The sequence below is a fragment of the Haliotis rubra genome, unplaced genomic scaffold (assembly GCF_003918875.1).
Source record: "Haliotis rubra isolate DU_JTF1 unplaced genomic scaffold, ASM391887v1 Scf788, whole genome shotgun sequence".
NCBI lineage: Eukaryota > Metazoa > Mollusca > Gastropoda > Lepetellida > Haliotidae > Haliotis > Haliotis rubra.
This window is the reverse complement of record NW_025767510.1, coordinates 276782-297381: the sequence shown is the minus strand read 5'-3', so window position 1 is coordinate 297381 and position 20600 is coordinate 276782. Positions and strand designations below refer to the sequence as shown.

Below are 20600 nucleotides of genomic sequence, written 5' to 3'. Positions count from 1 at the left end.
GGTTTTATAGTGCTAGCCCACTGAGATACCATGCCGCAGTGAAGCATGAATACCTCACTCAGACACATTATACAGTCGTTAGCAAACCAAACTGGCATTACTGAGCTGTGATACCACCCTGTCCCTTCACACATCAACAAAAACTGACGACATTAAATAACGCTGGCGAAGCTAAAACGTATACTGTCTAAATCCTGTCTTCTAAACATCAGATACTGTCTACATCAAATCAGATGTACAGACAGTGACATGGAAAAAGAAACGGGCGTACTGTCTGGTGTTGTGTTCTAACTGGCTGAAAATGGTTCGGCCACTAACTGGTCTCAACCAATGTAGGAATTGTCCGAGCTGTTAATACAGTTTGGTATTGATTCCGTAGATGCATCCTACTGATCATGGGTCACTTGTGGACGACCTACCGCAGCAGCCTTGAGAGTTACCCTGTTGTAGACAACGTTTTCAAAAATGTCTTAACGTGCACTATAATGTAGCCCTTTCGCCATTCCTCTTTGCAGCATGCCCATGAGGGGTTGGTTTACATTAGCATATCATTGTATGCCACATTTCTATAGCGCCCTATTTGAACTACTTCTATATCACTCTAAGGTGCTTCACAAGTTGTTTTTCCCTCGATCATTGGATGTCAATCTCAAACGGCACAGTGTATTATCAATCTCAACTCCCTGGGGATCATACAACTCTTGCAGACACTAGGCGCACCGACTTGTGGCTTTCCCATCCTTACGAGGTACCCATTCACAGCTGGGTGGACTGGGACACAGTCACAGTACTTTGTCTAAGTTTTACTGCAGGTATGTACACATACTCATGTGGCCACCATCTGGTCATTTACCAATGTGGGTTCTTTTCCTGACTGACTGAGTTTAGTTTTACGCCCGCTTTTAGCAATATTCCAGCAATATCACGGCGGGGGTGGGTTCTTTTAAGTGCATAGGGTTGTGTACTGTACACTAGGGGTAGTGACAACATTGAAAGAGTCTGCACACAAAGTTGACTCCAAGGTTTTTACACCTGGTCACATGTGGGCTTGATCCCAGCACCTCAAGCTCGCTGGATCATATGCCTGGCGCCTTAAACAGCTCGCCAACCAGTGCCTCTCCCTTCAAATGCCTAAATTTTTAAACAAGACAAACAGACAAATAATACATAATATATTTTATTCAATTAAATAACTAAAATAGTGTTCATTATATAAATTTACTTTTCCTTGGATTGAAATTTGCACAATTATATTTCTTTGAACCTATGCCCTTCCTCTACCAATCATACTTCAACAAGTATTTAACACTGCAGCAAAAGAGCCACATCACTAAAACACAAAAATCACAGATATAGTCAACCACTGAAACATTTTACAACTGTCAACATCTTTCATGCATGTAGTCAGTATATTTAATGACAAGACATCTCCAAGGCCCAGAGTCTCTGCCATGTGCACTACTAAAAAAGATTCAGTGCCACCTGGGTCCCAAAAATGTCCATAGCATCATGCCTTTAGTAAGCCTATGGTAAAGTATGAGTTACGATATGTCTTAATGTTACAAACGCTTTGTGGATTGGGGCCATGATTCTTTCTTATTATTAAAGTAAACTTTCCGATTATTTTTTAATTCTGTGACAGAATAACTTCAGTAACATGAAAGAATCAAACTGTTTTTAGTAGTAGTCTATATACTTTGATAACACTGTCATTGTTAACCAACATATAAACAAAGGTGATTTAAAGTCTTTGTGTGAGGTGATGAAAAGATCTGGATAATTTTACAGACATCTTATTGTGGTGATACAGAATGGTAAGACAGTCAGACTCACTATAGATCCTAACCACAGTATTAGTGTTAATCATCTGCTACAAGCAGATCTCTACATGTTTACTGTATCAGCCAGTAAGTGGATCTACTCCCTAAAGAACAGAATACAACTACAAATACTCAACTATCAAAATTTAATAGACTTATTGCTTGCCAACATAAATTACTGATCAATCAGACATCATTTCAATAGTACCATATAAAGAAATGTCATCCTCGTGTGAACGGTAAATGTATGGAAAAACACGATCATTTTCAGACATGACACTACAGTAAGAGATTTGTTTTACCACCACACTTAACAATATTCTGATTAAGAATCAGGCTTCCATAGTTTTATTTGCACTGTGTGCAACTTTAAGGACACTAGTTAACACTGACAGTGACTGCTACATAGTAAACATGCTGTAGTTATGCAGTCTGGGTGTCGTCACCTAACATCAAACCAGTCAAACATTCGATTTATAAAAATGAGAATAAAATAGAACAAAAATATTTAACATAAACACATAATCATCACATAGACAAATATGATCCTGGGCACATACACACTAACTGTAACTTGTAAACCTTTCAGGACTAGTCGTATCATAAAAGATATTATTCATATATATTCTAGTATATTCAGGTATGAAGATTAAAAATTATTAACATATACTAGAGTAAAACCTATCTTACTCTTTTCAATAAAAATGCCAATAAAAATCAAGGTATAAAACTGCTTACTGGCTAAAATTTGAATCGGCATCCAGAATCATTATAATCCATTCACAAATCTTAAGCACGAGGTTAAAAATGAACAAATCTGATTTTTCAGGAATTTGTCAAGTTGAAGTGTGTTTTCTGAAGTGCAAAAGTATCTTATTGGAGACGCTGTTTCTTTGGTGAATTGTTCTCATCTGTTTCCATGTTACAGTTGACTGATGGCGCTATAAACTTGAGCATGGAATTGGTTGACAACTCTCCAAATAGGGTCGTAAGTAGACTAACGCCATATCCAGTTGCTCTCTCACCCTGCATAACAGAAATAGTGAGTGAGTTAGACTGAACAACACATTTAGAAATATTCCAGCACTGTTATGGTTGGACTAATGATTTTGACCTCTTGAGGTCTAGTATTCTTCATACTGCAAACTGCCAAGAGGAGGTAACTCACCACGTGCACTGGTGCTGCCATGTCGATGTGAAGCCAGACACCAGAGTAGTCGAAGCCAAGGTGGGAGCCAATAAACAGGCCTGCACATGACACCTGGGCATTATTACGATCCTGCAACAAAATCATTACTGTGATGTCATAATGGTTTACAAACATGACTAGTGTAGAATATAGACTATAGAACATATTTAGGTTAAATGTGCTTCACCAAACAATATTTTATTTAACTTGTATCAATCAGAAATTATTCTTGAAAGCTGTGTTGTTCAATCAGTACTGGAAGATATGGAAGGATTTACTAGTTCACAAGTTTGCATTCAGTAGTTTGATCCATTTTCACAAGGTTAACTTTAATTTCTGACTGTGGTCAGTTCCCAAACACCTCTGTTTCTATTCTGATATCCTTTGTGATTCCTTTAACTGCAGAACCTGTTACGATACCATTATAGTAAAGGTCTTTTCTGTTCAGAAACACATATTCAAATATCTCAGTTACATGTTCTACTTGGATCACATTCTACCAACACATATGCACACAAGTCACACGTATGCACACAAGTCACACATATGCACACAAGAAAGGGGAGGAGGAGGAAAGAGGAGGATAATAGGTAACAAAGTCAGCACAATGATGGAAGTACTATTGTCAACAGTTATCGGTCTCAACACATGAAACTACTGCTTAAGATACCATGATAATAGTCTTGAAAGTGCATAGCTTTTTGAATTTCAGTTCAAACACTATCCACTCAGACATAAAGTGTTTCTTTGTTTCTTATTTAACACAGCACTTAGTAATATTCAAGCCTGTAAACAATGAAATCTGGACCAGAAAACCCACTGATTGACATCACTAGCATCCATCTATGTATTTGGGAAAAAATGGCATGCACCATCGAAGTCTGCTCTCCTGACCATGGGATCCATTCATTGCATGTCGGATCATCACAGAAATACTTATATCAGAGAACAGGTGTATACTTCTCATCAGAAACGTGGCAGGCCTTCATTACTTACAGCGACAGAGTTCTTCATATCAGCCAGTGCACTAGCAAATTCACTGAAGTGTAGCTCTGGGCAGTATGGCATGGGGTGGACAAGGTCACCACTGTTCTGGCCAGCTTTCACACAGGCAAGTTCCATGTCCTCACTGTTTGTCACAATACTTGCATGGTAACGACCTAAAATGAAAATCAGAAATGTTAGACTTTGGATCCATGTATGAAAGTGAATAAATATCATAACAAATCCTGCCTTAATCTATCATAAATACTATTTATATGATAGTTGACTATGATAAGATCAGTATTGGTCATAAGAATATCCAGATTGATTTGTATTTATAAGTCCATATATAGGACCACAATGTTCTGCAGCTCACCTGAGGTTTTGTCTAGACACATTTCTTCCAACTTTGTTTCATTGTTTTTCTGAATATTACTATTCTTTTATTCCTATGTAGCACTATGAGTATGGTTTAGTGGGTGCTAAAGTGAATTACAATCATCCATTAACACAGATACACTAAAGTTCATGGGCACTGGACACCTGGCAATGACACAAGCTCAGGCCGGGTGACCTAAAAGAGCAACAAAAGCTAAAAATTAAAGCCCTAGAGCCTGAGTATTTCAGTTATATCAGGGTGTAGATTGGCTGCTGGACTGACCTGTTGCAACTGATTGGGCCCCAGTAAGTGTTGCCATATCCACAATGACATCAGCTTTCAGGTCCTTCTGGGCATATGCAACCTGAAACACAAAGATCTACTGTACTCAGCAGGTTTGGAAGTAAAACCTAAACCAATCAAACAGCTGGGGACACTTAGGTTCACTTGTATGTGAACTGCTTCACTATCATTACAGTAGTGAGACAGTTTGGTATAAGGCCATCTTGAACGGTGCTTCAGCTATATCCTAACTTGATGCAGTTTAATGAAAGTTCAATCTCCAACCCCCCTTCAAAAGAGACAGTGTCGTTGTATCTCTTCAGTTGTATTAAATCTGCCAGTAGGTGAAGCTATAAGTAGTTTTCTAATGACAGATAAATTTTGAGTACACTACATCAATCAAGTTTAGATGTTTTACTACATTGTGTAAAATGTAAATATGACTCATAGGTCACTGAACTTTCTAATTTCACAAAGAGGCATCATATTGGGTTAAATTTCTGGTCTGGGATCTAATAATAACTAAGAATTCAGTAGGAGTGAGTGAGTTTGGTTTTACGCCTCACTCAGCAATATTCCAGCTATATGGCGGCGGTCTAAATAATCGAGTGTGGATCAGACAATCCAGTGATCAACAGCATGAGCATCGATCTGCGCAATTGGGAACCGATGACAACATGTGTCAACCAAGTCAGCGAGCCTGACCACCCGGTCCCGTTAGTCTCCTCTTACGACAAGCATGGGTTACTGAAGGTTCAATCTAACCCAGACCTTCACGGGTCCGAATTCAGTAGGACTGCCAACACATCAAAACTGTGTCCTAATCTCACAACAACTGTTGATGTAAGCATAACATTTGGAAACAGTAAAATGATCAAAAAACAAAATCAAAAATCACGTATGCTCTTCTAAAGAGCTGAACATCCATATATATGTATCAGGGATAAGAAATGAGTTTGACTTACACCATCTCCCAACACCAGTCTCCCCTCGGCATCTGTGTTGTTCAGTTCTACAGTTCTGTAAACAGGAACATCATCATTAAACATGGTGATCCCCCATTGTGATAATGGTGGCTTGTATAATGGTGACTGACTGAGTTTGGTTTTAGCGCTTTTAGTATAATGAGGAACTTGAAATTGAGCCCATGTTTTTCATACAACCATTAGGTGACACTGTGCAAACATTCTGTGATCTTGATAACTAAAGTGAAAACTTTATTTCTGTTTAGTATCAGGTATATATAGTGCACAGACAATACTTTCTTCACATTTATCATCAGGTCTGTGTACATACCTCCCTGAATACATGGTGACTATGTCATCTGGTCTCTGCGCTGTTGGTCCCACAGCATTCTCCGCCAAACACAACACAGCATGAAGGTTTTCTCGGAATCCCTGAAACACAAGTTTGTGCATGGGCTACAGTGAGCAAGTCAATTAGCATTTACATTTTTGTTACCAGTTTTACATTTTTTAGGCAGTAACCCCTATAAATATCAAGCTGTGTCTTAAGTAGGGGTGCAACTGTACGCCCATGCTACGGTTCGGTACCTATTCTGGTACACAGCTCTCACGCTTCGGTACATTTCGGTTCGGTTCATTAACAATGAACATTAAAGTTCCGAGAAGAAACCTTGGAATTGGGACCCAAACGAAAGTGCTTTTACACGAACTCGTTCATCCAATCGAATTAGCACGAGTTGTTGACAATAGCACTATGGCACAGAAATGTCAGAAACGGTAGCTACATGAAGATGTCTTCTAGAATTAAATTACATGGAATATTTGTGATGACATTCCGAAAGTAATGTGCATAAGGTGAGTAAGATGATATTTTCGGTACGAAAACCAAACGTACTGTATTTTCAAAGTGAATTTCGGTGTACCGAAATGAAAACAAAATACTGTGGTATATCGTTTCAGCCCTAGTCTTAATACAACAATTTTCAACAGCTAGTCCTGGTTACAAAAATCTGGTCACTTTTAATAAACATAAAACATTCTAATGTCAGGATATCAAGACATTCTGACACATGTACATTTACAAAGTCATTCTACACTTTCTTCACTTTATTGATTAATGATCTAGAATCCAGTGCAAGTTGTCAGAAAAGATAAGATGTGTGACTGTATCAGGGTTTTTACATTATGCAGAAATATGCATCCAGTAAGCACACACATACAAAATGTGTGCAGAAGAAATATTTAGTGTCCTGTGGGACTCAAATGATTTTTCACAATGTAAACTTCTTCACAAGAAACAAAGTTCCTGTAATTAAAGTAATCAGTAAATCTTACAAAATGCGACACTATTTCAGTATGTTTTGTAAATTTCATATTTCCTCTAAAGACCCCTGTGGACCCCTAGTTTTGTAGGTCAAGGTGGAACCCTGCTGTCCCCACTCACCAGTTTGACAGCAGTATGGAAAGCTGCCAGGATCCCAGCAGCTCCTCCACAGTCTCGCTTCATCCCGCACATCCCAGTCTGTCAAACAGCAGAATGACAGTCATCAGAAGACTTGTTTCAGCTCATGTCAGTTGACAATTAGGAACAATATGTGCAGTGACAATGTTACGATGGGGACAATGTTACGATGCAGTATAACTAAACACTATCTCAGATTAGAAGTGTGTGAAATAATTCAAACAAGAAGACAAAGCCATCAATATCCCCCTCAATGTTGAACTACTCTTCATGAATATGCCAGAGAGAGAGAGAGAGAGAGAGAGACACCCTGTCATATGATAGCTGTAGCTATTTGGTTGCTTATGGAAAGACTTCAAAGAAAACCACAAGGCAATTACACAATAGAAACTTTTGTCACATTAGTCGTTATGGCGACGACTTACCTTTGATTTGATGCAGAGTCCGCCAGTGTCGTAGACGATACCCTTTCCTACCCATGCAATGCTTTTTGTGGCCCCGGAAGGTTTGTGACTTAGAACAGCAAGAGCTGGCTGGTGGATCGCAGCCATGCCTACACCATATATACCTAAACACAAGCAAACACCTATAATGTCAAACTCAGAAACAAGCTGCCGCAACAAGGATGCTACTTAGCAATAGCTAAAAGGCTAGTCAAATTTGAAGCATCTGGTGGTGTCTCTTTTTGGCTTAGCAAAGTTGTATTCCTGTTAGCCATCAAAAAAGATTTCTCCTCCAGACAAACATTTTGATATTAGCTAAATTCTAGCATAATTCTGAAACAGGCCTATCAGTAACTTATAATTGATATGACAGTTGCTGGCAATCAAGCCAAAGCACTATTAACACTGCAGCCTTCAGAACTGTATCCTATTTGAATTCAAAATAGATCAGTAGGTCCTTGCTGAGAGTCTTTTGATAATGTAATTTTCTGACTAAAATTGATATTTTATACTTATCCTGACTCATGCTTAATTGCTTGTCTTCTTCTTCTTGTGAACTATAGTGGAACACTTGAATCCCCTTTTGAAGCTCCCTTAAAAAAAGTGGACGTAAAATCACTTACCCCAGTTGTCTCCCTTTGCCCATCTTTTGGCACGAAAGTGGTCACACGATCGGCCATGCTTGTCAATCTCTCCGTTAGTTCTAGCCCGAAACTTGGATTTGCAGGGAAATCCAGAGTGCCATGAGGGGGGGTTGGGAGGGCTAACCTCAGGAGTCAGGATAAGTATAAAATATCAATTTTAGTCAGAAAATTACATATTTTTCCTTATCCTGACTCATGCTTAATTGCTTGTAGAATCCGACGGAATCGGTGGTGGGTCAAGCCACTCTGGATATGTCCTTATACCCCCTTGGGAACTTCTAATGGCATTTGTCCTTTCTTCCAGCTTCCTCTGATGACTGGGGGGACCACAACTTGTCAGATTTATCCTGGAAATCTTCTCCTGACATTCTGTGTGGATTTATACAACTCCATCTCTTGATGATTGCATCAAGTGGAGAAGTGACCCTACTTCGTGTACAAGTAAGTCCTTTCAAGTACAGGGTCCATCACTCATGCTAGTCTGTCCTAGACGTGCGCATGCTGAGTCTTGGCTTATGCAAGAATCAAAGTGACAAGGGGCAAGGGACAGGTGACAAGGGGCCCAAACTGGTGTATGCCGGAGACGCCCTCTGTAGCCATGTCTCTGAGGTAGTGGTTAGCAAATACCGTCTCCGGTCTCCAAAAGCAGCCCTCTATTATTGTTGAGATGGGGCAGTTTCCATGCAGAGCTAGTGTGGATGCCAGTGCTCTGATTTCATGAGGATTGGAGGCTCGTGGAGGATCAAGTCCTGCTGCTTTACAGGCTTTCAATATGACAGCTCTCATCCATATTGATATAGTTAATGCATGGAGACTTCTGTAGGTGTCTCCGTAGATAAAGGATGAAAAGGCGCTTGAATTTTTGTCTCCTCAATTTAGATCTCTGTAGATATATTTTCAATGCTCTGACTGGACATAAGGATCGATCTTGCGTTATCCTGTGGTCCTAATATCGACGAAAGTGCTGGGATATGGAATTGTCTGTCTGGTTGACCGGGCAGTTGATTCTTTGCAATAAAATCCCATCTTAGTCCCAGATGCACTGTGTCACGATGCATGTCAAGTCTAGAGCATGAATTTCTGACATCCTTGCCGCTGTAGCTAGGGCTCACGAGGAACAGTGTTTATGGGTTAAATTCTCATACGATGTCCTTTCTAGTGGTTCATTATCTTCACTGGTAAGATGTTGTAGAACCACATTGAGATCCCAAAGTGGGCTTCTTGAATTTTCTTTGTTGGTCTTCCAACTTGAATGATCCTAGTAGTGCCAGTATCTCTGGTACTTTGGTCAGTTTCATACCCGTTTTCATCGTGATAACTGAGCTCAAGGCCGCTAGGTATGTAGAGAGTCTAGATCCCTTCAATTGTTTTGTCTGTCTAAAGGTGACAAAGATATTCCATACTTGAGGATGTGTTGCTTCCATTGCAGTGAAGCCTTCATTCGAAGCGTATTTCTCAAAACTTTGCCACTTGTCATCATACAAGTTACGGGTTGATCTAAAAGGCTAAAGTTACTGCTTTGGCCACTCTGGTGGAATATCCTCTTTTCCTCAAGCAAGTCGCGTGATGCGGCTCCATGCGTGTAGTTGAAACATAGTGGGTGTGCTTGCTTGGTGTGTGGATGAATCAGTAGATTTGGCCACTTTGGAAGTTGTAGGATTGGATTTTCTATTTCTTGTATGAGGTTGGGGAACCACTCTCTCGCTGGCCAGTAAGGCACGACCAAAATCAGTTGTAACTTGTTTGTCATTTTGATTTTCTGTAATACCTTCGGTATTAATGCTGGTGGAGGGAACGCGTAAGTGTTTAGTCCTTCCCAAGAGATGCTTAGAGCATCTGTTGCCCATGCTTGTGGATCTTGAAACGGAGAGACGAATGTTTGTAGTTGTTTGTTGAACTTGGTTGCAAACAAGTCTACCAGCGGGGATCCTACTGTCTGAATGATGTCTCTAAACGCCTCTGGATATAACATCCACTCCGTCGGTAATGGATTCATTGGACGGTATAGGGCGTCTGCTATCACATTTCTGGCTTCGGGAATGTGTGATGCTTTTATGTCGATGTTCAGGTTGTCTACTATGCTGAATAGATGATAGCTGAGGTCTAACATATTCTTTGATCTTGTTGACCCTTGTTTGTTGATGTAGAATGCCACTGTTAGTATGCTGGACCAGTGTAGCCTTCCTTAGTATGTACCAGTGTAGGCGTTTATTACTGCTACCATCTTGAGCATGTTGATGTGCAGACTCTGCTCTTGATTGACCATTTCCCTGCTGCTGCCACTTCGTTGTCGAGGTGAACTTCCCAGCCTTGAAGTGATGCATCTACGTAGAGATGAGTGTTGCACTCCAGCTCTGATAAGTAGGATCCTCCACAAGTATTCGACTTCCAAGTCCACCATAGAAGATATGGTTTCAATCCGTCCTGTAGTCCTAAGGAGACCAGACAGTTCAGATGGGCGTTCACAAACACTTGTAGTGGATGCAATTGTAGACCTCCTCTGCGAGTCATGTCTTGTGCTGACGTGAGAAAACTGAGTAGGCTCTGCCAACTTCGTAGTGGTAACGGAGAGAGTAGTGCTTGAGATACCATGGCTTGTATCTAGACCCAACTATTCTTTGAGACGACAATGCGATTCTGCGGTGAGATGAACATCTTCCCAAATTTCTGCTTATATCCTACGTTGGAGGTACCCTTGCCATGTCCGTAATGGCAGCGAAGCAACATGTCCGGTTCTGGTAACATGACTTGAAGTTTATTTCTTCAATCTTCCGATAATATGTGTGCTGTCCCCTATAGTTGAAATGTTTTAGATTGAATTACCAGTTTTAATTTCGAATCTGTGATAATCTAGTTATTTTACTGTCCTTTGTTGACAGCTTTTTACAGTTTACCATTACTTACTCTGTATAAAATTAATTGTTCTCGTCACGATATGGCTGAAATATTGCCGCTGTGACGTTAAATTTTAACTCACTCACTCACTCCGATAATATGTTAAAAGGACTTGTCATTAGAATCGCCACAAGTGCAGTGATGATGCATAGTTCGTCGTCTCTAGATGTACTGGAATTGCCATCGCTGTGAAGTCTGATTATAGTAGACTTGCTGTCTCGAGCAGAAATCGTCAAACGTATATTGCTGCAATTCGTCAGATTACCAATCTTCAAATTGCTGACAGGGAAGGTCCTTATGACCCGTGAAGACGGTCAAATCACGCTGTACCCTGCTAACTGGACTGTAAATGGAGCCTTCCTCCCACGTTGAAAAGTTTTTTACGATTGTAGATAACTTCCCGACACGTGAGCTGTGCCTGACTTCTGCACAGGGCGTTGTCTCTCATGGACCAATCAGATTGCAGCATTTGATTCATCTCAGATTACCGCGATGTGAAATCACCGGTGTTGCAGGAAAAAGATCATTGTAAAATCTTGTGCAGTCGTTGATTTCTCTCATCAACACTAGGCCTTGTCCGTAACTTCCCGGAATACACGAGTGAACACGTGTATAGCAGGCTGAGTGGAAATCGTGCAAAAGATTTTGCCACGCAATATCAATGTAGGTAGACTTTTCCTCATCTTCACTTCAAGATAAATGCAGTCGCCATTTTATACATATGCTCAGCTGAAGTTCCATACTTGCTTAACGTTGATACTTGTAGACTGTAGGCATCAGTCTCAATGAAGCCTTTAAAATAACCGATAGTGTTGAATACACAAAAGTTGTTGTAGAGTTGCCATCTTTCTTGTCTCTAGCTCTCTGAATTCCTGCAAATTTAGATTTGCCAGAGTAACGCTGTGATGTCTGTCTGATAACGCTGGCCAGTGTATCAATGGACTTGATCATCTTAACTTCTCTGACTCCTTCGTGAACTTCTTTAGCCATCGCCCTCAATTTCCTCTGGCGAAGATATTCGTTTGCTGCCCATGGAGCTCTGAATAGCGGTTTGGTTAATTTCTCACTCCATTTACAAGATGATAGTAGACCTTGTCTTCGTAGCAGTGTTAATCCCACCAATGTAGACGCTAAACGTTCTGACATGAACTGTTGGTCTTTCCTTCGGGTCAGTAAGGCTGAGTAGATCATCCGATCTTCTTCAGATGTTGAGTTTGCAAACTTCGCAATTAGGGTTTCGTTGATGGCTCTTGATCTGGCTAAACCAAAGAAGGTACGTCTAGTGGTTGTGTCTAGTTGCGCTAGCTTCTTGTCCCTCCACTTTATAAGTCCTGATGCGAGTGTCATTTATAAGTTTATAGTTTTCATCTGCTTCTGGGGCCTTCTGAACGGTTCCATGTGATGTAGTGAAAATCTCTTGGCATTAAACGGTGGAATGCTTTGACTTTGATACTTTGTTGACTTCTTAAAGGCTGAGCTGAGGTTGTCTGGGACGTCCAATACCGGTTCTATGGGTGGCAGCGTTAGCGTGTCAAAATCGTCGTTAGACATCATGTACGTGTATGCTTCATTATTCTCTTTAGATGGTGATGCAAGCTCCAGACCATTAGCCATCCAGGATTAGATCTCTGTGTCGGAGAAAATGACTCCATCATCTTCCGGTTTCAATGTGTCTCGTTCTGAAGATCGTTGCCGTTGGTCCTGATCTCTAGATGGAGATCTATGTGTAAGACTGCGCGAAGGCACTCTAGAGTGCCTTATTAGAGATGTACTAGGTGATCTGTATCTGCGTGGTGACGACCATGAAGACCTTACCGAGGATCTGTGCGACGGTGACCTGTTCTGTAAGTTGTATGCCTTCGTGAAGGCGTATAATATCTTCTGCGTGGTGTAATGCTAGCGTGGACCTCTGGTATTTGTCTGAGTCCGAGGATGATCTCGCGATGCCTTCGAATGCTCCTCGTCTATAGCAGGAGTTCCTTTATAATTGTTGCTTCCTCCGCGAATACCTTCGCAGGTGTTGTCTCAGTTGTTGTTTCCATGAGTGTCTTCACCAGTGGTTCTTCTGCGAATGCCTTCGCGAGATTCATCCCGAGTGTTGCTGTCATCCTGGGCGTTCCTTCATGAACGTTTTTCTTCCACGGAGTTGCGTCCTTCATCCCTGATGAGGTGTAGGCGATGTTAGATCCTCCTTGCAGACTTCGTCTGCTTCTCTGCAGTCTTCTCCTGAGCGAACCTACGTTCCATCATGTCCATCATCTGCAGGGTAAACTGCTGCATAAAGATGCCGGGTTGGTCTGCGCTGATAACTGCTGCAGTTGTACAGATGATGCCGCATCTGACAGTGCTTAGGTGTTATCTAAGGACTGCCTGTCCTTTCTGCTAGTTGCAGTCTGCACAGATAGGCCGTCTGACTGCGTTGATATAGTTGCAGACGTCAGTGTAGAAGAAGACCTTGTCTTCTTTCTCGCCGGTACTTCAGGGATGAGGATCGGCGGCTCATCGTTAACGTCTGCTTCGTCCGATGGGTTGATATCTGCGGCGCAGGACCTCGACTTCTTCGCTGCCCCCACTGACGACTTGTCTGAAGACGGCTTAGTTTTCACAGCAGACGACGTCCTGGTCTTCTTGGACTGCAACAAGGATTGTTGAGTCGAAGATGATCTTTTCCTAAGGCCGGAACCCTCATTTCTCTGCTCTGCAGACGTCACTGGCAGCACACTGGAATGATGTACCTCGACAGACAACAACCCACGGTTATTAACGCATTCACCCTGTTGAGACATGACTTGTAATTGCTGTCTCAATTTGTCCTTGGCACGTCTATGAACAGAATATAAATAATTACAAAATTCAATTTGAGATAAATGCTGACAAAGATTACAGCGGAGGCTGGAAGAACATATAGAAGTGCAGTTAGGACATAGTAAATGCGGATCAGCAGCCGACAATCGAAACCTGCAAGAAATGCAAGTCTTCATGAAATGTAAACAAGTTGAGACATGTTGTCAACAACGTGAAAAACGGACAAATTTAGAATAAATTTCAAACCATATTGTTGGTAAATCCTTGATAAAGCCCTTATATAGCCTAATTTAGTATAAAAGCCTAAAATTCAAAGGATATATGCCGTATATGGGACCCAGGCGCTCTCACAACCGTCCACTAGGGCGAAGAAGGAGAGAGTGACAAGCATGGCCGATCATGTGACCACTTTCGCGCCAAAAGTTAGGCAAAAGGGAGACAGCTGGGGTGAGTTATTTTACGTCCACTTTTTAGAAGGGAGCTTCAAAAGGGGATTCAAGTGTTTCACTATAGTTCGCAAGAAGAAGAAGACAAGCAATTAAGCATGAGTCAGGATAAGGAAAAATAATTAAACATGCAACTGACATTACATAGTGTACGCAAAGTGAAGAATATTTAAGATTCAAGTTCAGGTTACTACAAACTGATTGCTGTACCTCCAAATCCCTGCTTCTTGAGATCCTCCCCCTGAATGATGACTGGTTGAATGCCAAGGTCATTACCAATTCTTCTCACTTCCTGAAAACAACCACCTCTGTGTTACACGAATCTTAATAGCAGGGTTAACAACTAAAACAAAACGTCTGCCAGTTCGATAAATTTGGCAAAGATTAACGTCTCACCTGACTGAAAATACATAACCCTTTTCAGTGTTGGCCTCCAAAGAACAACCTCCTCTGCGTTACATGAATCTCAATAGCAGGGCTAGTTATTAACACAAAAGGTTTGCCAGTTTGAGAAATTTGAAAGATTCATGGACTCCAGAATGAGTAATTCAGCTCACTGAAAATACAAAGTCTTTTTTTCAATGTTGGTATAGTATGTTCCATAATTATAAATATCATCGTGCAACTAAACCTAATCTTACTCAATACTAAGTAATCTCAGCTTACATCTAGAAATGCATCCGTATGCATTTCAGCACATGGAACATCAACAATCTTTGCAGCAAGACGAACATTCTCTGCAGCAACAGCCATGCACTGGATGTCAGTTTCACTGAGAGGTGTGTCACTGTACTGGCCCACAAGGAGAAACTCTACATTGACTGTGCGCTTCCCACCTCCCTGATTTGACTTGGCTGTGTACAGAGGCAGAGCTCGCCCCACGGCTGCAGCAGAGGCCAGGGCATCACCTCTCTCACAGACAATCTAAAACATAAGGAAACATCTATCAAACAATGAAGAATTTTATACATGATTAAAAATCTGTTTATATTACAAAAACTGCATACATTTTTAAGACATAAGTTTACAGAGAATTTAAGTTACAAAAATAAGCGGTCTATGCTACTGCAAACAAGGATAAGTTGAGCACCGACCTGACAACTGACCCGTATTAGCATGTATGAGTGCCGCCCACTGGCGCTTGTCATTGTTAGCGAAGGGGCCCCAGGTTGTCCGCGATCAAGTGTAGTGCGAATTGCTACCCTAACGTGAGAGTCTTATGAGCAAGGCGTGTGCAGCTACGTGTGGAATAAATTTCAACATCATGCAATGCACATACACTATCCTACATCTGCTCTACCTTTCACAAACCAAATGGGTTTGCTCATTGCCGTGCACCGCCTACTTCTAGTAAACGCGTTCTCTGCCACGGTCCAACTTATCCTTGTTCACCAGTAAGTGTAAAATACAACACAATATGCTTTGACGATGCTGACGAGTGAGTGAGTTGGGTTTTATGACGCTTTTAGCAATATACCAGCAATATCACAGCAGGGGACACCAGAAATGGGCTCCACATATTGTACCCATGTGGGGAATCGAACCCAGGCCTTCAGCGTGACGAGCGAACGCTTTAATCACTAGGCTACCCCACCCCGATCGATGATGATGAAGTGGATCAACACTTCACACTGCATCTCTGTAGTTCATATGCAGCTTGGCCACACAATGGTGGAGTCATGGGTGAGGCTGTGGCCCGGCTATTTGCTGTGCAGAATTGTGTCTTTTGGACATGCTTATTCCCACTATTTTAGGTACAAATCCTGACTGGTCATCAGTTGTGCTTCTATGTTTGCCAACATTATGCTCATGAGTTTCACTGAAGTGATAAACATACGAGACCTCCACCACTTCAGGCTTTCCTCTTATATTTAGTCGGCATGCTGTGATATCACTTGAATACTGTTCAAAGTGTTGTTTTAACCAAAACACTCACTCGGTGTTCGGTTTTACACCGCTTTTAGAAATATTTCAGCAATATCATGGCAGGGGACACCAGAAATGGGCTTCACACATTGTACCCATGTGGGGAATCGAACCCGTGTCTTCGGGATGACAAGCTAACGCTTTAACCACTAGGCTACCCCACCGCCCGCTCGATGCTGATGAGGTGGATCAACACTTCACACTGCATCACTGTAGTTCATATGCAGCTTGGCCACACAATGGTGGAGTCATGTGGTCCGGCTATTTGCTGTGCAGAATTGTGTCGCTTGTATCCATTTGGAGAATCAAACCCAGGTGTTCGGCGTGACGAGTGAACGCTTAACCACTATGCTACCCCACAGCCCCCTCTCACACAGCAGGGAGATGGGACTACATACCACAACATATTCATCTCCCCCAACAAGGCAGCTCTTGACGATCTTGGTTAGCGAGTGACAACGCGAAGGTGTGTTGTGTCTGCTACACTTGGTAGGCAGGGCAGCAACAGTGGCATTGTTCAGCCACAAGGAACAGGAGTCCGTTGGGGATGGATGTAGCCCTGACACAGCAGTGTTAAATGTCTGAAATGAAACACACAAATTACTCCTGCACTTTCACAAAGATAACAATGTTATATCACATATGTCCCAAAAAACAGGTTGTTACGAGCATGGCTTAGCTTATATAACTCGGCAACAACTATGATGCTATATATTCAATTGCCTTTTTCCGAATTCTACATCGTAGGCACAAAGCCGAAGTTTCTCAATTCTTAAAAAGGCTTAAAACTGTCATAGTCAAGTTCAATGAACTGACAAGCATACATAATGGCTAAATGCCAATCATTTACCTGTACGAGTATTCAATGGCATATGCAAAGTCAAAAGCACGAAAGCAGCTTTCTGAAATAAGCCCTGCACCTTTAAGTAAATCCCAAACGTCATACTTCCAACTTCCTGGTTGTTCAATCATTAATGAGTCATGTGGTAAGACTGTCTATGGCACTCTGTGCATAGTCAGAGAACCCATGTTTTCAGCTTAGCCCATGTTCAATTTCAAATACTACATTTAATAGAATTCCTTCAGATGTCCTGGCATGCTTGCGGTCAGTGCAGGGAAAAACTTTCATCCTTGACTTTCACAAAAATACTTACATCTGCATCCACTCTTGGCTCCAACTTGCAACGGACATCATCAAATGAAATAAGACCCAGATTCTTAGGCTGCCCAATTATGACAACTGCATTATTTTGAGGGTCAGACTGAGCCAAGGTGGCCGAAAACTTCAGTGAGGTAACCATCTGGCCAGATATCTAAATCTGAAAAAGAAATGTTATTCTTTCAGTATCTTTTAAAAACTAAGAACATTTTTTAACAGGGCACAGTTGGTGGACTTTTATCCCCTATGTCCCCCGAGCTTGAATTTCTGTAAAACTTCACTAACCTTTGATCCCATTCCAATGGTTCTAGTGATTACAAAATATTCTGCTTATATTTCCATGAATATTTTCAAAGCCAATCAAACATTGAGAAAAGAAAGATAAAAGAGTGGTGATTCATATTGCCTAGAAACCAAAGCCACCAACAGTTTTAATGAACATGAGTGAGAAGTTGGGATTTACACCTCTTTTTACAATATTCCAGCAATATCATGGCGGGGATACCAGGAAGGGCTTAACACAATGTACCCATGATGATGTGGGGAATCAAACCTGGGCCTTCGGCGTGACAAGCGAACATTGTAACCACTGGGTTACCATACCGCCCCTTTAATGGACAAGATGATATCATTTCCCCAAAAGGAATCTTGAGTGCTTTGTTTAGGATATCACTGTTTAATTGATGAATGCCTTGCCAACTAAATATCATTTACAACAGGACTGGCCACCGCATTGTAGGCATTGCCAACCCAACATTGTTCAAAGCTGGTTTGTAACTGCTGTTCCAACTTGACTAACATAGCAAATCAAACTTGCTAATAAAAATCACGGGTGGGTAATTTGAGATCACAAGTGATCAAGGAGGTTTTGTGTATGAATACACATTGCCATTTAGAAAGTGGTCAAATGTAACATATGTTGTGGAAGCCGCACAGGTTGAGCGGGTTAGACTGCTAAATTTGTGTGCTGGCGATTAGGGTGTGGGTTCAAATCCTGGATGGTACTCAAACCAACAAAAGTTCTTTACTAACAAAGTGTAACCCAAAATATAACATACGTTAGGTTTTGTGTAACCTTGCATCAAGGAGGTTTACCCTACTGTGAGTCCAAGAAGCAAAGGATGGTGGTCTTTTGTCCAAGGACGATTTGTCAAAATTTTACAGTTGGTACCCCGTTTACATTTCAAATTGTCTGTGGTACTGGTAGCACATCTGTCAATTCATAACAATGTACATACTGCTTTTACCATCTGACTTGACCTGCTTGCCAATACATAGCAATGATCCACATTTTGATAATGTTCTACGAAAACTGGATGGCTGCTTTGCACAGGCCTTGACACGTTACACAAGAATGCAAATTACAGAATATCATAAAATTTTGATTGCCTAAAATCGCTTGCCTAAACTAAATATCTTATGTACGCTTATTACTTCCTTTGGAACTGTACTACATATGAAAGATATCAGTCTATTTTTAGTAGGGCTGTAACGATGCATCGAACTATCAATGGATTGCAATTGTTGAGTCTCCAATAGCAATTAATCGATAGTAGAAACGAAAAACTATCAATGCATCGATAGTATGTGTGACTATCGATAGTTTAGTAATTGACGTCCGTTGATAAATGTGCAGCGCAAAATACAGGATGTTTGGGTGCAGACTTGCAGCTTCGTTGCGATTATGTGTTAACGGTTAACTTGATCTGGATATCAAGCCTCTTGTCAGTGACTGAAACTACTTTAACTTGTTTTTATTTCATATAAACTATACAATCATTTGCGAAATAACTTCGAATGAGACAATTCAAGGAGAAGAAAAACTATTACAATAGTATTGCAATAGTTGGTCACAATAGACTACCGCTATCGCAATGGTATGTTGCAATAGACTATCGCTATAGCAATATTTGTTTCCCCCTCAATTAGTCACTCCTAATTTTTAGACACAGAAGGTGAAGCTTGAGTCCTTCATGTTTGCAAGGGTCCGATTAATTAGGGACCATAGCATTACAATGATATTGATAAATCCATCGCTACTATAGTTCATAATGCTACAAATGATTTGTGGAACTGGACCTTTTAACAATTTTAATTGAAATGTGTTTTCTTATATTTAATGGTGACTGATTAGGAAGAAAAGAGCAGAAATATTTCAACAGTACTAATCAATTTTCAGTCTGATCAAGCTTGTGAAACCTGTGCAAATTCAGCATCAGACTTTAGTCAAACATGCTGAAAATTATGCAGATTATGCAAACTTATTTGTGATCAGTAGTTAAATGACAAAAACTGGGCTAAACATAGAACTTTATGATACTGCATCTTGGGTTGATTGGAATTATACAGTGAACAATGCTGGCTAAGGGTTCAAGGTTATCATTATATGCCGGTAAGCTCCGGCGTCTGTAGTTGATCACTATAAACCGATGAATTTTTACTTTTACCAATCATTCAGATAAATTACACTTACGAAGGCGGGCAAATAGCCGTCGTGCTAAACCGAATATGTTTACAATAGTTACAATATTATAGGTCTACAGTCCGAACAGGGCAATGTACAAAACTTGAGCAACCCTGGTCAAGGCATAGAGTTAGACAGCCTTTCCCTGGTTTTAGCTGTGAGCCAACAAGCTCACATGCTAAAACGTATCACCGATAGCTCAAAAACTTGCGCATAATCATGTGAAAACAGACCACTGAATAATTTCTAAACATAATAAAATCACGCTTCGTAACTGATTGCATATCTACAAAACCGGGTCAATCACAACTCAATAAACCTTGGAATTTGTCGATCAGTTCATTCAGCTCGAACCTGCTGCAGGAATGCCTCTTCCGATAAACTCTACCTAGCGGAATATGTATGACCGGTCATGTGTACGAAACGATAACGCCACCTAGCGGCCAAAGATATAAAAGCCATTTGTGTATACATACCCGTTATTTACATCACACATTTATGTTTTTATGGCAGTTGGGACCTGTTTGCTATACAATATTTGCATTCATATTTGAAATACAAAGCACTGAAATATTAGACTTTATGTGTAAACATTTTACATTCACCGGTCTTAGAAATTGGACTCCCCCTATCCATCATTCAAGGGAGATAACTATCAATAGTGATGAATATATTTATATTTCAACGTAACCTTTTCTCTTGATTTCAATAAATTAGCCTGTAATCCTACAAACCGA

At 40.9% G+C, this 20600-nt stretch overlaps 1 protein-coding gene across 2 annotated transcripts; it reads right to left on the bottom strand.

Moving 5' to 3' along the window:
- Positions 1 to 1161: 1161 nt before the first annotated feature.
- Positions 1162 to 20284, bottom strand: LOC124261066 (probable aminopeptidase NPEPL1). Of its 2 annotated transcripts, none has more exons than XM_046695386.1 (13): positions 20183 to 20284; positions 17395 to 17559; positions 16639 to 16821; positions 14981 to 15238; positions 14525 to 14606; positions 7507 to 7649; positions 7064 to 7141; positions 5951 to 6051; positions 5620 to 5674; positions 4655 to 4736; positions 4006 to 4169; positions 2989 to 3099; positions 1162 to 2846 (listed from the first exon to the last, which is right to left on the bottom strand). In XM_046695386.1, exons 2-13 carry the CDS (start codon positions 17539 to 17541, stop codon positions 2694 to 2696), a joined length of 1557 nt encoding a protein of 518 aa, XP_046551342.1. In that variant the 5' UTR covers positions 17542 to 17559; positions 20183 to 20284; the 3' UTR covers positions 1162 to 2693. The 2 variants fall into 2 exon arrangements, with proteins under 2 accessions (XP_046551342.1, XP_046551343.1); XM_046695387.1 differs by lacking the exon at positions 20183 to 20284 and adding an exon at positions 19967 to 20061.
- Between the last annotated feature and the right edge of the window lie 316 nt (positions 20285 to 20600).

Coding starts and splice junctions, on each gene's coding strand:
- LOC124261066 (XM_046695386.1), bottom strand. CDS start 17,541: ATGGTTACCTCACTGAAGTTTTCGGCCACCTTGGCTCAGTCTGACCCT. Junction 6,052..7,063: donor TCCATACTGCTGTCAAACTG/GTGAGTGGGGAC, acceptor CTTGTGTTTCAG/GGATTCCGAGAAAACCTTCA. Junction 4,737..5,619: donor GACTGGTGTTGGGAGATGGT/GTAAGTCAAACT, acceptor TTTGTGTTTCAG/GTTGCATATGCCCAGAAGGA.